Source organism: Anneissia japonica, unplaced genomic scaffold (assembly GCF_011630105.1).
Source record: "Anneissia japonica isolate Jap-2015-1 unplaced genomic scaffold, ASM1163010v1 scaffold1302_len1884557_cov193, whole genome shotgun sequence".
Taxonomy (NCBI): Eukaryota; Metazoa; Echinodermata; class Crinoidea; order Comatulida; family Comatulidae; genus Anneissia; species Anneissia japonica.
Window position 1 is genome coordinate 615,249 of NW_022736804.1, and position 18,599 is coordinate 633,847.

At 31.9% G+C, this 18,599-nt stretch overlaps 1 protein-coding gene across 3 annotated transcripts in view; it reads left to right on the forward strand.

The window, feature by feature from the left end:
- Positions 1–18,599, forward strand: part of LOC117116886 (ankyrin repeat and sterile alpha motif domain-containing protein 1B-like) — a 125,795-nt gene that overhangs the window by 70,150 nt on the left and 37,046 nt on the right. For all 3 annotated transcript variants that reach the window (XM_033261002.1, XM_033261004.1, XM_033261003.1), the window contains one exon: positions 3,086–3,284. In XM_033261002.1, the coding sequence (XP_033116893.1) occupies positions 3,086–3,284 (199 nt within the window). The remainder of the gene's footprint in view (positions 1–3,085; positions 3,285–18,599) is intronic.

The following is an 18,599-nucleotide window of genomic DNA, read 5'->3' on the forward strand; positions in this document are numbered from 1 at the left end:
TCCGACAAGCTTGCTCAATAATTATAAAAAACTCTCTGCTTGGGAATACAGTTAACTTCAGGAATTTTATGTTGTCTAATTTGATTTACTAAGTATATCACAAATACCAAGATTACATTTAGTCAGTTTGTAGATTGTTTTTAGTTAAAAAAAATTGTATTATATTATATTGTAAAGAAAATAAAACAACGCAATGGAATAAAAATAAAATATAAATATAATAAAATTAGTGACAGGAACTATATAAAAAATTATAATAAAACTATATAAAAGATTTTTTTATAAGCATACATCAGTCAGATTTGTATGAAATATTATTAGAAGATTACAGATTATTAGAAGCCTACATTTAACAAGATATCCAATATTCCAATTAAAATATAAAGTAATAAATACACTTTAATATTAAAATTCAGAGTAAAAATGTCAAAAGCTGATCCATGATTCCCTTGGGCTTCCATAGATATAAATAGGAAACAACTTTGAATTGCCACTTCTGGTTTGAACTCACTCAGCGTCGTTTACTCAACTGCATCGTTACTCATCGCTCGTTGCCTCGCTGCCAAAACGTGTTTACAAAGGTATCCATTTTATCTCGGCCCAAAATTTCATTCGATTGGATTTTTAGCTGTAGAGAGCGGATGGTAATATGTGTAGTTGGCAGAGGTGATCAACGCCTTCCTAGCCTGATCTGATTTTCGGCAGCTGTCTATGTTTGGTTTGGATGTCACATGATCACTTTGCTGTGCACTAGTTGGAGAGAGCTACTACTACACATCTCTGTGTTAGTCTGCATGTATAGTGGTCCCTGTAGTATTTCTGTGTTTTGAATAGATAGCAGATGTGTTGACTACCGTTTGACTGTGTAAGTACTATGTTATATAGTAAATATTATATAGTAAACACTACATAGTAAGTATTATATAGTAAATATTTTATAGTGTATTACTGTATTGCTTTTATGTTTGCACCTATGTTATAATCTTTACAACTCTACTCTATGTAATCTACTTGATGGTAATTTATCTGTAAGTACTATAATCTATATAATATGTAAGCTTATATCATTTCATTTAATAAACGTTTATATAAATTAGTATATATAGTATGATAATATTGAAAGGTAAATTTTACTCCTATCTATATATGTATTATATAGATTTATTTAAATATTTATATATCGTGTATATATAAATGTACACATATGTATATAATAGGTCATATATGTATTTATATAATATATATACCGGTACACATAATCACTATATCGCTTTCTCCATATTAGCTATGTAGATCTAGGTACCTATATCTGTTTCTGCACTCGACCAAATGCATACGATAATGTGGCTATATTTGCACTTGTCTGTCGCCCTGATAAAATATTGATCTCAATAAAGCACACACTCTTATGACAGCTTACAGAAATGGATTCATTAGCAATTCAAGGTGAAATATAATGACATTGTGACATTTAATTAAGCGTGATGATCCTGGAAATCATTCAAATAATTACAGAGAAAGAGAAAATGAAGCTTAACAAATCCAAAGTTCTTTTTGAAGTATCTGGCTATCTTTTCCTGTTAATTTTTGTCAAATTACATTTCATTTTTTGAATGAAAAATTTGTCCGTATGATACTCATTTAAAGATAAATATCATCTAGATGGTAAAAATCTGGTACAGTAATAGCTCTTTCATTCAAAACATTGAATTATTATATGCAAGGATATAATAAAAAGATTTATTCCCTCAGCACAGACAGAAGTTAGACAATATGATAGCCTAATATTTCTGTGAATGATCTTGTGACATAGAAGTCTGTAGAACAATCTAAAGATTAAGGTTACAAATAGTTATAATTTAAAACAACCACTGAGTTGCATGTTTGGTTTTACCAGGAAGTGTGGTTCCCTGTTAAAAAAAAAAAAAAGTATGTATCCAGAATGGTTTCCTCAATGTAAAGTATATGCACAAGTTTCAACAATTCATACTATATTTTAATCCCATAGTAGTAATTTTTTAAGTAGAAGAATGAGTCACCAGCTTCAAAAACTTCCTTTCCTAGGTTACTAAATTCAAAAGTAAACATGTAAATATGATGTTTAGACAAGGCCAAGATGTTGGCAATGTTTTCAATGTAAATTATAGTCACGGAAATTGCTGTAAGAATGTGTAAATGGCAGAATGTGATGATTTGATTGTGTACTTACGTTTCTATATACTAATTTTACATGTTTTACCTCGTCTTCTGGTTTGGATTATTTTATGTATATAGATTTTGAATTCTGAAATAAAAGTTGAATGATTGACTGTTTACACATTTACACAGCTGGGTTTCAGGTAACATGTTGTACAAGAACAATATCCAGAGATCTTGTATGTATTATAAACAATGGACTGTTCCGCTTCAGGCCCAACCCTCGCATATTTAAAAAATTATTGTTGACAGACATAAAAAAATTAAATTTTCCAAACATAATACTACTTGAAAACAATTGACATGGAATTCATTTTCATCATGTGATTTTTCATTATTCATTACGTATTATACAATACTGTGAGAAAAAAATGTGTCCTAATGAGGAAATTCGTGGGAGTACTCTATACAAGCAAGGTCCCTGTAATGGGGGCGCCAAGAGAGAAAGCCATTTTCCGATTGGATTTGTTTATACGAGCTTATCCTCAAAACTCAGTTGGTAGAGCATTCAAATGGTAATTGGTAAGGTCTTGGGTTCGATTCCTTAAGTGAAAATATGATTTTTGTAATTTAATTTCATCTTGGTAGATAAATTACCAGGTATTGCTTCTAGTGGTATGTGTGCCTTGTTTTCCATAGGATCTTAGCTATGCCATTTTTTTTTTTTTTTTTTTTTTTTTTACAATTCTTTGTGCTTTGCGAGTTATCAATTGCCCTAACATCTTGATGGTTCCCCTAGAATGGTGTCTGGCATTTGCTTTAGTTTTTTTGTTTAAGAATGGATTGATTTCTAATGAAACTTGTTCCTTATTATGAACAAAGCCATAAAATTCTGATGGTGCAGTAGGTTTTGTTTCACTTTAACATATCAAACATTGTTTGCTTTCAGAGTTGTGATTGTGAAGGAGTGTGCATTAACGCAAGGCAAGTCTACCGTGCTCGTGAACAGACCTTCGATTCCGCAGTGTCCCTGCTAACGACCGAAAGCGAGGCATCTTTCGACAGGAGGACGTCATACGACGAATCTTATTCAACCGACAGCAGTGATCCAGATATCCTAAAACCAGACGAACAAGACCCGTTTGCAGGTAGGTGACAAAGGGCACCTTCTATCAACTCATTAATATCATAATCTTATGATTCACCATCATGTGACTGTGTTGTACGAGATAATATTTCACTTAGCCGCACCTTTTTTTTAGATTTAATTTGATAGGAAAATTGTATGCATAATATTAAACGTGGGTGTGTGTGTGTAGGTATCCTATTGACCATATCTCTTCTTTACTCTCGCACAGTCATGTACCATCTGTGATTCTAAGATATGTGGGGATTAGAGTGTATATGTTGTGGTTTTGTTAGTGTGGGTGAGGATGGGATAAATTGTATAGATGTGCGTGGATATGTATTCCTCATACAGAAAACACTAAGGAGCATGTTTAAACATAACTTTTTCTATATATTTAAAAAAAAAAGTATGAATGAATATTCCACAAGTATGAACAGTGTCTATCAAAACATAGACATTGGTTATGCTTTCACACTTTGCCTTTTGTTAGGTTGTTAGTTCAGAAGCTAAGTACTTTGATTGGCAGTACACCATTGACTTTTTAAAGGCACACTGTTGTAGAATCTTTGAGAGACTGCTAGGAAAGACAGCTTATTTACTCTTCTTGTTTGATAACCATTAGCTGAACTAAATATCCGCATTTATTTACGTGCCTGGCTTTTGTGTTCGTTGACATATATCAATAATATAAAGACATGTGAACATTTTCACCATATTTTTGTGCAGTGGTTCGAAATTGAATTTGATTTTGTTATTACATTGGAGGCAGCTGACTCTCAATGAGTTATAGTAAAATTTTGCTTAAGCTGCTCCTGACCAAAATATGTTGTATTGTACATGTTTAAATTGTGCATAGGTCGAATAAATAAATGAAAATAAAAACCAATACTTAAAATTATGAAATGGAATATGAACTTACCATTCTATTGTCATTTACAATTACAAAATTAAAGTTGAATAAAAGAATTGCCAGCTTAGCATTAAGATTAACTAATAATTAAAGAAATTTTAAGGTAATAATACATTTAATCCAACTTACATCCATCTGTGCCACAAATCCTGTCATATGTAATTTGTTACATATATTATAGAGTTTTTTTTTATTAAGGAGAAAATTTGAATGCCAAATTTTTGTGCTAGAAATAAAATGTTTTAATCATGATTTAGTCACGTCAGTATTCATTATTCCTATTGACTAGATCATTAATCTTTCAAGCTAAATTATTTGCAGAGTTCATTCAGAATTCAGAACTGATCCCAATCATTAGTTTTGTCCCAGTTGATAAGCAGATTGTTGAGTATATTTTATTCTGTTTGCCAATAATGAAATCCTCCCACACTGTGATAGCGTAATAATACCGCTGTTCGGGATTAATCTCGGAGGTGTAGTGAATGTTACATGGTTTAAAACCAGCAAATAACAATCCCTATAAACTCAATGAAGTCCAAAGACTTATTTCAGGCTGTGGGGTTCTTCTGGTGGTGAATTGGGCAGTATGTGAGGAGATAATACTCTGTTTTCTTTTTTTAATTTACTGCATGCTATATGGGCAATATTGCACAAAGAAATATCAGCTTAAATGCCTCATCTGAAAAATGGTGTGCTGTAATTGTGACTTTCATTTCTACTTTCCATCTGAAAGACAAAGAGAGCAACAATGGAATTGGAACAGAACAGGGACCAAAAATATGGAAGGATCTCGCAGGCACAAACAGTAGCTACCATCAGTTTAGCCAACTGAGATAACCTGTTCTTTATGACTCAAAAACCTTCTAATCACAATCCCTGTAAACCTCCCATTCTTTGATATATGCCAATGAGTATCCCTGTAAACCTTCCATTCTCTGAGAGACACCAATGAGGATCCCTATAAAACATATCAATGAGGATCCCTGTAAGCCTTCCATTTCTGAGAGCTGCCAATTAGGATCCCATAAACCTCCCATTCTTTGATAGAGACCAATGAGAATTTTTGTAAACCTTCTATTCTTTGAGAGATACCACTGAGAATCACTATAAAACTTCCATTATTTGAGAGACACCAATGATTATCCCTATGAACCTCCCAGTCTGTGGATGTAAAGTAAAGTGATACAAGTAAATGGGACCTTTATTTTGACCTCAATTATTATTAAGATAATTACCTACAAATGAGTGCCAAAATAACATTTCCTGTGATGCTTTCATAATTGTTTACTTTATTTCAAAACAATTATGTGCAAAATAACCATTAAGAGACAGCGAAGTGGTGACTTAATGCGCGGCATTCTTACTGACAATCTTAAATTTTCTCATTCCTTTGCCAGGACAAATACTTTTAAATACTCAATTTTTAATTCATTTCCTAGATTATGGGAGACATTACCTGCTGACCTCCGAAATTCTCTCCTTATTACTAGTTACAAATATTTTCTTAGCAATCTGAATAAACATTACTCTAACTCTTAATTATTAAATTAAATTTTTAACCTCATTCTTTTTAATAATTATAATTAATCTTGTTTTATATATATTAAGTGCAATGCAATTTAAATGATTTGTTTGACATTTTTACATTGAATATTTTAAGATAAATTTTAATGCTTATCTGAATATTTTTATATCTCAAATACCTTTTAAATTAAATTTGCTCATTTATTGATTTTTACTCATTTTTCTATATTTCAATATTTATCTTTCGATTTTTTATCTTTCTGAAGAATTTTATATTGTATGTATTGCAGTGATTGATTTTACTTTTGGAGTGTCCTGTCTCTGTTTTTTGTACTTTTGTGATTGTTCCTTGCCGTTTCTATTTATGTACATTCTAATTGTTTGAGACAAATAAATGAAATGAAATGAAGTGACTATCACTTTCGGAAAATTTGCATAGTTACTCCTAAGCTTTGAACTAGTTGTCCTGGGTAAACATCGTGTAGACACTCATCGGAAGTAACGTGCGCGAAAAATTTTACGTTTGTCATAACTTTACTTCAGACGGAAGGTCGTCTGAACATAACTAATTTATTACCCCTTCAACTATAGAAATTTTGAACATTTTTGTTAACACGAGTCATAATTTCTAGTACCGTATATATTGTTATTTTTTTCTCTTATTAATTTATTTTATGCCTAATACCTCAAAGTATAACAATTCTATCTGAACATTTGAATAACTCTTAGCATGTAAACAAAAAAAAACGTCTGAGTCAAACTTTACTTAAATTTATTTTTTTTGCAAATTTAAAAATAGAATAAAGAAGGTTGTCTGTAATGAATATGTTAATGAGATCAATATGCTAATGAGGTAAAGACTTTAATGACCTTTTCTAATAAGCAATGCTTCATCAATGTTAATGTAATCGCATTGAAAAACAAGGACCAATCAAGGTTTAAAGGATGAGTTTGAAAACAACTAATGCTAAACATCAGACTTACAAGTAATCATTTTTTGAAAATAGTTAATTATTCATTACTCTGTCTATGTTAGTCCTTAATTATTCAACTGTCTTCTTATGCTAATTACTTATTAATTTTACTATTTATTTCAATTACCTTTCAATAACTGAAAGCCTAGAAAATAGAATGAAAAGAAACAGTCTATGGAAAACCAAATATAAAATGTATCATACCTCATAAATCAAAGATTAAATTTAATATCCATTAGGGATAGATAAAGATGTTATAGTGGTGGTTTTAGAAAAAAGCATAATGTCCCCATTGGGATTTGAACCCAAGACACTCTGATTACTGTTTAGTTGTTAGCTTGTACAAGTTTCTGAATTCCCAACATCAGTATTCTGCCAACCTAATGTCAGTATATTTTTACGACATTTATTGACTCAAAACCAAATTTCATTATGAGGCTTTGACAGTGAGTTGTTTGAATGGTAATACAAATTATAGTATTATTGAAAAAAGAACCCACAGTCTGAATTCAGTGATCCTAGTACAGATTAAACATGCAATTCCATCTTATTTGTTGTCAGAATTGAATCCTTTAATTTTGGATTATTGGGAATCAAACTTGTAATTCTGGATTAGGAGAATTAAACCAATAATACTGGATCAGTAGAAAATGAGCCTTGAATTCTGGATTAGTGGTAGTTGAACCTGTAATTCTGAATTAGTGGGATTTAACCTATAATCATGGATTAGTAGAATTGTTACTACAATCCTGGATTAATGGAAAATAAACCTATGATTCTAACATAGCGGGAATTGCTTTAATTCTAGATCAATGATATTAGATTATTTAATTCTAGTTCAGTGAAAATTGAATTTGTAATTCTAAATTAGTAGGATTTATAGCCACAATTCTAAATTAATGGGAATTATTTAATAATTGAATATTAGAGGGAATTAAAATTCTGGTTTAGTACGGCTTGAACCTATACTACTACTAGGCTTGTAGAAATTGTACCTACAATCACTACTGATTGAAAACTCATTATGTGGGTACTTATTAGTGGAACATTTTCTATTTTTTACTAAGAGTCAAGTCTTGGTAAAGAACGCACGGTACCAACAGTCCCTAAAATGGCCTACTTTCATGATTTCCAAGTCATTTTCCTGTGCTAACTCCTAAACAAGTAGATGAATCATTATTTTCATTTGCTGACCTATCATAGCTTTTAAGGTTCTACGAAATTTGTAACTTGATTGTAAAACTTCATGAAATTTAAACAGGTATGACATTTTATGTCATACCTGTTTTATTATAAATATTTTAGTTCTTAGATTTATTTATGTAATACATAAGGCCAAGTAAAAAAAAAAAGTAGTTTCTTGTCCTAATATTTTGAAAAAAGGAGAATGAGGGAAGTTTTTTCCTTTTGTTTTTTTACTCCGAGATGGCAAATGCAAGATGATCGATGGAGAACAGCTATTGAAAGCAGATAAAAGAAGCACTAGACATGATTCATACCATGTATCCCCAACAGCAAATGATAAAGAGGAATTTTACTGATGCGAGTTAGCCAGATTTTTGTACATTTTGTAAAATAAGGGAAATATAAAAATAAAAAATAAATACAAAATTTGGTGAGGCAGAGAAAATGGATGCGTGAAGGGATGAGAAACTAGTAATTATTTTTATTTGGTGTAAAACAATTAACCTTTTATTTAGATATACATGTATATACATTGAAAACTTGAAGCATAATAAATATATTAAGCACTTAAATCACACAATTTAATTTACTTCATATTACATAAATGATTCTCAAAAAATGGAAAATGGAAGTGCTTAAAGATAATGAAATAATGACAAATAATAAAATATTGAATAGATAGATAAATATTAAAACAACAAATAACATACATTGAATTAAATTACCATACTATTAAACATCTTCCAGTTATGAAATATATGTGCATATTTCAAATACTGTATGTAAGCTAAAAATAACTTTGCAAATTGCTGTATCAAACAATAACCTCTTGACCTAACTAGTTAGTAACTCATTAACATGATTCTGCTGTTGTTCGCAATATTTTGTGAGAGCACAATATACTGTCTAGACCTAAATATGGAATTTCAGTTATATTATGGTTTTCTTCTGTCTCTAATTAATGGAAGATATCTACCATCAAGATAATTGAACCAAGATGTTTTCGCAAAGATGCACTCAAGCTTGTTAATATTACTATGATTTTAAGCATAATTATTGGTCGTTGATTTGAGCAGACGTAATAAGCAAGCAGAGTACATTTTAGTCCATTACCCACATAATCTTATAGAATTAATGTTGTCCTATACGTACCAAATTTTGTTGTCAATTAGAAATGTTACTGCATTTCAAATTTTAACCTATTGGTATGTTTTTTCACATGTCAAAATGCTCAGACAGGGATATGGGAAGCAGTAAAAATATGATACATGTTTGTTTTATACATTGTATGACAAAGTATCTGATTTTGAAATTTCGTACTCATAATACTGAAATAGTCCTTTTATATGTTGCTGGAACTAGAAAGATGTAAATCATTAGGATTATGTTTTAGTATAACAATGGTACATTATTATACTCTTCCTCAGCTCGCTCTTGGCTTAAGTTAGTTTGTCTTTCATCTAAACCAAGCTGAAATATCAACTGCTAGCCCATTAATGAAGCAGTATGCTGGGTCCAAACCAGACAATAACACAATTGTATCCACAATTCAAGTAACACATGTTTCTGCCACAGTCTTTAATAAATCAATTCATTTCAGATTGGCTTGCCGGCTAATTTTTTTGGATGTTATAATTAATTAGGAATGAGTTTTTGATGGGCCTAGCAGCTACATCAAGAACATTGATGAAAGATTCTTTCTGATTTTGGGGAACCTGCATTTTTATAGGGCGGGAATTTGTATACAATAACATTTTTCAGCGAAAACTGTAGTTTCGAACAATCTTCATCTTTATCATCAGTGGCGTATCTAGGAGTATTGAAATGGGTAGGGGCTGGTGGAGCGCAGAGATGAAGTGATAAGGCTTGACAATTAAGTGAAGGGACACTAGCTAGGAAAATAAGAAGGTAGGTGATTTTCAAGTACTTGAGCCTAAGGAGGTTCTGTGCCTCCTCAGTTACAAAGTTCAGAAGAGTAATTAGCATTGGTTTCTTATTTGGCCTAATAATTTTTATGGTGTTTCTTCTTACACTTAAGTTTTTTCGAAAAAGAAAATGTTCTTATTGCCAGGGTAATCTGCTAGCATTCATCTGAATCTCTTTATACAGGTCATTTTTCTATCATGAAATATTCATGCCATTCCAAGATTTTAAATCAGTTTACGTCAATTAAAATAATATTCATAAGCTGTACTAAATCACAAACATTCCAGAGGCCTCTAATGGTAAAACCTTGTCTAGGTAACATAGAAGAAGCAGCTAAATTATAACCTTTTTCATGCCTTCGATTTAGTACGCTGTTGATTTTTGGCAGCTGTTTGTGATATTAGGAGAAAATTCTATTACGAGGTGGAACTTGTGCAAGTTCAGTTAATTCTCCATTTCCCTGTTAACCATTAATTACCAATGTTTTTACCCTCTGATATACTTTATTTTAGAAATTTTAAGGAATATTTATTTAGAAATAATGTGAAATATTTGATCTTAAACAATAATTTAAACAGTTTTGTACCCATTGAAAGCTATGTTTTTAGCACATACTATGGACTATATCATTAGTTTCAAGTAAAATAAATACTTGATTTAAAAATTGATTGAGTAATTGAATAATTGATCGATTGATTGATTGATTGGTTAGTCGATCCTTCCAACACACCTTTTATAGGTATAACTTCTTTCTTTGTGAAGTTTGTGAATCCAATTCATTTCGTACAGTAATTGTAAACTCAGATATTTAACACCCATACAATCATTATGCTCAAGTAAATACTATTTGTGCGCAACTGATTTGAAAACATTCCACTTGGAATGAATCAACATTACCTACTACAAAATGGTTTCACCCTGTATGCAAGGGGCTTTCCCATTGGTTCCTTGTTGATAATGTTGGGATTTAGTGAAGCACGACCTTGTTTATTTTTTACTAAATTTTGGGAGAATGTATGCCCTAAAGGTATTTTGTTCACTTTTGTCATGGAGCTAGAGCTATAAGCCCTCTAGTTCAACTTGGCCATCCAAGTTTGTTGCATGTAAGGAATTATAGTGCAGTACTAAAGATTTGCCAAAAAAGATCCGCATTTCAGCCAGTCTGATGACAGAGAATATCCAAGAGGCTGAAGTACCACAACCTTTCCTTGAGATTCTAGATACAAGAGAAGATGTCAGGTATGCCATTAAATGTCAATCTAAAAGGTTCTTTAAAATGGTGGTATGATTGATTGATTGATTGATGTGTGTGTGCATCTTGTCAACAGACCAGAATAGATTGTATTGGTAGATAAATAAAAATATCCTCTAGGCTTAAGTTTACAAAGTAATTATCTTGTAGGAAACAAACATTTATTTGGATACGGATTCTGATTTTTTTTTTTTGTAGGCTTATATTTTTAACATATGAGGACTTTATATGGCATGTTTGCTTTGTGCAAATCTGGTTTTGTATAGTTCTTTGTATGTTTGTTGTGAGCCTCTTTTTATAACCCTTATGAAATAGGTAATGGAAATATGTTTGTAATTTTTGTTGTTACTAGTACAGCAACTAAACTTCAGGATGGAATGATGCTTTGCCTTTATGAACTAAGTATCTTTTATGGTAATTAGGGATTGGGAGAGGGGTGAGAGGATGGTTATTAGAGAAAATTCCCAGTTCATCACAGGATTTGAAGCAAGAACCCTGGGGAAGGCGAATCATAAACCACGAAGCTAGTACTATATCTCCATTCAGACTTTTACAGTCATATGGAAACGTTTTTGTCACTTTTTATCATTTGCTAGTCCAGCTATTCCGAAAGCAGCGAACTGAGGTCAAATCAACCCCGCTGTACAAGCAGTTTGGATCGACCAATAAAAAACATTGGGTTTGTTTCATTTTCATTATCGGGTTAAATACTAAAAAAAACTCAATTTGCACAGTCAATATTCTTTTGTTAAAACTTGTATTTGAACACATATTTAACAGTACACATAGAACAATGTAAAGTGAACAAATTCTGAGATCTCCCTTCCCCTAATCCACACTTTCGTGTTGGCAGGATTGGCTTAGCCTACGGAAATTTTCAAACGGTCCAGACTATAAATTGCATTTTTTGCAGAAATATAGCCTAATTGCTGCAAGTATCTTGTCATGGGACATTTGTTTTTTAATAAAGGTAATAAAAGCACACAAAAAATCCAACTGATAACTAAATTAGGCCAAATTACACGAAGAAAGAAGTCAAACACTGCGAACACAAGTCAAGCAAACAGAAGTATTTGTGAAAAAAATCCAGTTTTCTCCAATGGTTAAGGCGACCTTGGAGAGCAAATGATACAACGTTTCCATATGTGAATTATGTAAAAATATCATGTTATTTTTATTTTTTCTGCATTTTTTCTTGGTTACTTATTAACCAATATACAACAAGTTTGAATACAAAGTGGACTTTAGTGTTTGTACACAATTTAAAAAAAACCCCTGTAAAAATGGCCTCTTAGATAATTTCTATGAGTAATCATAGCGGATCAAAGGATTCCAGTTTGTGATACAAATAAGAAAACCAGTTATGATTGTTGCAAATAGATTGTGAAATATTTAATACAAATTGCATTCTTGAAAATCTGTATGACTTTCTACAGCATGCACCATATTTAATAAACCCAATTTGTGTTGTGATTATCTTTTTTAGGTCAAGTCATTAAAATATTTCAGATTCTTGTGTTGATTCACTCCTCCTTTTAATCTAAAAAATTAACTTGTATTATCTTATGATCTTATAGAGACTTTTCCAACCATGTCCACACTCCTGTCTCTTGTTTTTGTTGTATGATAATCGTGCATTGTATATTCATTGGTCATTGTAAACAGGAATAACTAAATTGATCCAAGCTTTCTATTTGATCAGACTATCTGTCAACACACAAGGCTCCTTAAGTTATTCATATTGTTGCATTGTGGTTTACGATAGAATATTTTTAAGTATTAACAGGTTGGTAACCATTTTTATTGTTTTCAGTTCATAGGTTATAATAAGTCACTGACCTTGTAGGTTACCAATATTTTATATGAATAACTAATGAACAATTTTAAACATTTGCAATATTTGAAAGAGGAATATTATTGGTACTTTATATACAGTTAAACTTAAGCCTCATGAATGTCTTCTAAGTCTGTATATTCTCTCCAGACTCCTCCATTCTTAGCTGTATTACCCAGTGTGCTAATGTCACTTCAGTATAATTTATGGCCATTCTTATCACCATTGATTGAATATATCTTTCTATCTCCTACATTAGTTGCAAGACAATGAGTGCGTTTGCTAGATTTTATTCATATGGTATCCACATATTGGCATTTGGAATGATTTTCATTAATGACATATCATTCAAGATAAATGTCATTGGAAGCCATTACCAATCTCACATTTCAGCACAGCTCACATGTTCATCATACGTAAAATGCTGGAAACCAAAATTCATCATCAAGCAGTATGTTTAAGCAGTATCAAATGTTAATTCCGTTTGGTACATTGGTTATTTTGTTATTCCATTTAAAATCTGCAGGGTTGCCCAGCTGATCATGGCCATAGCTTGGGGGAACTGGAGATGTTGGGGGCTACATTACAATGATAGGATATGGAAGCAACCTTGGGGGCCCAGTGGGGACAAGTGTGACCCATATGGAGCCTGGCGAAATTTTCCCATCTGTCTCTCCTTACTTATGCTACTGAAGGTCTATCTAGGCCTGTCTGTATCTGTACATGTTGAACATATCACCACTGATCCTAATTCACCATCATGGAATTCAAAACATTTTTTTAAACATCACTTGATTTAAATCAACTGCTTCACAAAGGCACGGTTGGTGTAGCGTTTGTTTCGGGATCTCAACCTTAAAGTCTGTGTTCAAATCCCATATATATTTGCTTGGACCATCGTGTAGGCCTACTTTATAGAATTTGTTTCTGACCACCCATGAATATAATTTATAAATGATTACCGGCATTCTGGGAAGGTAAATATGTTACACCTGCCAACTCTCACGCATAATGCGTGAGTCTCGCGCATGAGCCAACACTTCTTATGTCTCACACCTACTTTGTATTATCTCAGGCATCATAACAATTTTATAAAAGATAAAATGTATTGGTCGGTTATACCCTAAGATTCATAAAAATGAATGGTAACCCACGTCTGGTTACCGTTCATAGGGATTTTAAAATCTAATATTTTACCATCAAAATGTACTAAAAACACAAAAGCTTGCATTATATTAGTTATCGAACACACATTTAATCATCAATTAAAATTTACAATGAAAAACTAAGATACAACATCTTAATAATTATGTTAGAAAGGGGTTAGAAATTGGGATCAATGGTTAGTCAGTGGAGAAAATAGCGTCCGGTTGAACGCATTTTCCAACAATAGCAACGGATATCTTGTGGTACCGTGACGTAACACTGTAGTACTCTATTGTTAGAAATATTTCTACGAAACAATACTGTACTCATCACATTCAATAACAGGATGCTGAGGTTAGAATGTTTATAATTTCCCAGCTCATCAAAAATTATATTATGAGACTACCACTTTAATTGTCTTTTATCACTGCTTTGATATCAACACTGTTTTCAAGAGGTATAACCTTCAGTGACAAGATATTCTAGGCTCTCCCCTCTGCCTAGTGGTCAACAATGAAGTACAAATTACAACCCTTTATCTAATCCCCACTTATCGTTATTGGAGGCCTAGCAATTTGTCATCATTCAATGACAATAAATATGAGATAGTAATGAATTAACAGACAGTAGACACCCCTGAGATGCGACCAGAGTTGAGAATATATTTAGGCATTTTATTTATGATTTTTAATCCTTTGTATACGTGTTTGATCCTAGATAAAAGTATACATGCGTATATAACATTTGTGATAACATTAGATTAGTAAGAAATACAGGACCAGAATCCAGACAAAAAGTAAATATATACTGTAAATATAAATTGCATGTAAATAGCAGTTTATATTTATTGCTGTGAATAGTGAATGAATTTATGTGTAATATGTATATTCAACCTAGTACTACTAGTAGTACTTTTTGTCCTACTCAATAACATACACTTTTTTTTTAATAAGAACACATTTTAGAAGAACACTGAGGCTGAAAATGCTTAAAAATTAAGAACAAAATAAGAACAATTTAAGGCTGAGTTAAAATGTCAAATGAGATTTTTATTTTTAAAAACTAGAAAAACCAAAAAATTATATATGTACCTTATGTGCAGTAGGTGTGACTATGTATTAAAATATCCTCTATAATACAGTACAGTAGGTGCAGGCCTACCTACCTGTTATTTGTGGCCATTTTTTGCAGGAGCCATTTTTTGCAGGGGCCCTTTTTCAGGGGTAATTTTTCCGGGGCCAATTTACCTACATTCCAGTACAGTGTATACTGCTGTATAAATGTAGGTAAAAGTGGCCCCGAAAAAATGGTCCCAGAAAAAAGGCCACACTAAAAATGGCTCCAAATGGCAGGTAGGTACACCTACTCTACTGTATTATAGTCGGTGTTTTAGTCACCCTTACTAGACATACTGTAAGGTACAGATATCATTTTTTGGTTTTTCTATTTAAAAAAAAAATAAAAACCCCATTGACACTTTATCTCAGCCTTAATTTGTTCTTATATTGTTCTAAATTTTTAAGCAATTTCAGCCTCATTGTTCTTATAATAAAAAAAAAGTGTATTTTTAGTCCAGTGATCCCATGCTTGTCTGATGTTGGGTAGGGTCAAGGTGTCGGGGGTTGGATATTTCTTCTGACCCAAGGCTGGTTCCACAACTGCTACAATGCCTTCTCAAAGCCACAGCCAGGTCAAGGGACACTCAGCTCACTCATTGCTATTGGAAAGATGCATTTTATGCCATGCTAGATAGTTATTAAACTTGTTTAAGTCTATTGTGGTTTATTTATGTTACTATCCATTTAGAATATTATTATTGCACAAGCCTCTGACCCTTGGTATGGGTTAATTGACAAGCCATGTATGTTGACATTTTAACATGGTTATAAAAATCCAACACAGCTATGTGTACTGAAGACTACAGTATCCATACACTTTTTTTTATTAGAACACATTTTATAAGAACACGAAGGCTAAAATTGCTTTAAAATTATGAACAAATTGAGGCTGAGGTAAAATGTCAAATGAGGTTTTTATTTTAAACTAGAAAAACCAAAAAACCTTATGTGCAGTCTGTGTCACATGTAATGCCTTCTATAATACAGTTTAGTAGGTGTACCTACTTGTCATTTGGGGCCATTTTGACCGGGGCCTTTTTTCTGGGACCAATTTTCCCAGGCCCTTTGTACAAGGGCCTTTTTTTCAGAGCCACTTTTTTTTTCCTGCATTCCAGTACAATGTATACTGCTGTAGGCCTACAATATTAATTTTCTATGTTTGAAAAGTGCGTAAAATAAGAACAAAATAAGAACATTTTTAGCCTGCAATCAGCCAAAAAGTAAGGAAACTGAGCCTGGGCACAATTTTACTGGTTCTTATAAAAAAAAAAATTGATTCAAGACTTCTTTGGTTTGGTGATAAGAAAATTGGTACATAAAAGACATTTATTTATTTATTTATTCAACTATATATTAAGTGGGTGAGCATGGCTGATATGAAGGTGCCCACTTAAACAAATCAATGACCAAAGTAACAGGAAAAACAGATTATACGATACACACATAAAATATGACTAAAATGATTACATGACAATAATGTATGACTATTTTAATGTTAAATAAAACTAAAATACATCAGTAACAAAACCAATGTTACTAAAAGTGCTGACCATCTTGGTGTCTCAATTAGATGAGCTATTTTCATTGGACTATGCGATTGGATACCTTGTTTGAAGCAAATAATCAAGTTTGCCTTTACCCAGTATTGTTCAGTTGTAATAATTGATGGGAAATTTAATTTATAGATTGATACTCATTAGATATAGTGCCCTCTATAATTTTGTGGAGAGATTTGTTAAATGATACTTAAATTATGTATTAATTAGCAGAAAATGGTTGTATGTCAAGGGTGGCTTTGCTTTTTTTGTCAGAAACTGTGAGGGTAAGTGTCTGGTTCAACTGGTGAAAGTTCTACATTAAATTGATAAGTAATAATTAAATCATATCTATAGTGGCATGTATGATGATATTTCAGTGCGAAAGTGTTTTATGGTTGCTCAAAGTGCAATCAACTATTAGTATTACTGAGCTTTATGACTGTCTGCGTTAACAAATATTAATTTCAATTATATTGCACCTTCGTTTCACTTTCATTCCAAATTTGAAAGGACAGAGTGAAAGGTTTTGTGATTATCAGAGATTGGTAAGCTTTTTAAGTTAGCTCTTTTTCATGTAATTTGTTTTAACTAAATATTTTTTTTTAAATCATAAATTTTAGATAAGCCTATAGGTCTCCCTCCAATTAAAGACCAGATTTGGGATTGGGATTTACATGAACTTTAGCAGCCTTTGTCTCTAGAATAATAAAGATAAAAGGCATTTGTTAATTTGGGACCATAGAAAGTGGTATTTAATTGAGAGTCTTTATTTAAAGGGACAACTTTATTATAATTATTCTCATTATTATAAATTTGGAAGTGATAGCTGTATTCAAATCATTTGCGAACACTGAAAGGTAAAAAGTTCAGTGGTTTTGTTTAGGTATAAGAGAGTAGCATGTGAAAATATCACTTTTATATAGTCGTACAAATAATTATAGTTAACATCTACAGTAGTTATTTCACCAACAGACGAAAGAATGTTCATAATTTCTTGTGACAGCCCACGAGCAATACTCATGTGTTGGTCACGCATCAGTCTTGTTACCGACAGCCCGTGAAGCATCTCAACACAGTCTGGAGCTTGGATCGTGCTCAGGAAATTTGAATCTCAGTGGGTCTGCTATCCGAGTGTTTATTCTAGGAGTGGTTAGCAGATACTCACATTGCCTACGGCATTTAGTTTTCATAGTGATACAAGCCGATCGGATTCTCCTAGTGGCTTTTGTTGTGCATTCATATACGTTTGTTGCTTGTTTGGAATTATTGTGTTTGTGTTTTGTCTACGAGGAGTTCAATGGAAAGCCTAAGCTCAGAAGGTAATCAACCAGATGAGATTATCACAGCTAATTTAGGTAGATGCTTTTTCCATCTTGGAAATCTTTTCTTATAATAAGCAATATATAAATTACTGGATGTCCACATTTTGTGGTATCTTAATTTCATAGTCTTTGTGAGCAATTGATATTTATTTTATTGATATATTTGATACATTAAGTGGAAAATAATTGCAATTTGCATCTTTGATAGAAAAATAATTAGAATTTGGCAGAATGGTTGAGGCTACTTAACTTTATGGAAATTTAACTATTTTTCTTCCCTGTTGGTAATTAATAATAATAATCAATATAGTAATAAAGAATGATGATGATAGTAGGTAAATAGTAAAGATATATATAGTAATAAATAAATAATTGAAAAAATGTCAATTTCAGTTAAACAATAATTTGATATATTAGAGTAGCTCTTTTTCACTTTGAGTCTAGTTTCATCCATTTAAAGCATTTGCAATATAAGCATCCTCATTCTTTGATCACTTTGTTTTGAGAAGGTGTGAAGCTTCATGCACTTACTTTGTATACTACATATTAACATGCTATAATGGAGTTGAACTTTAATACGTATAATAGATGAGATGCAAACTACA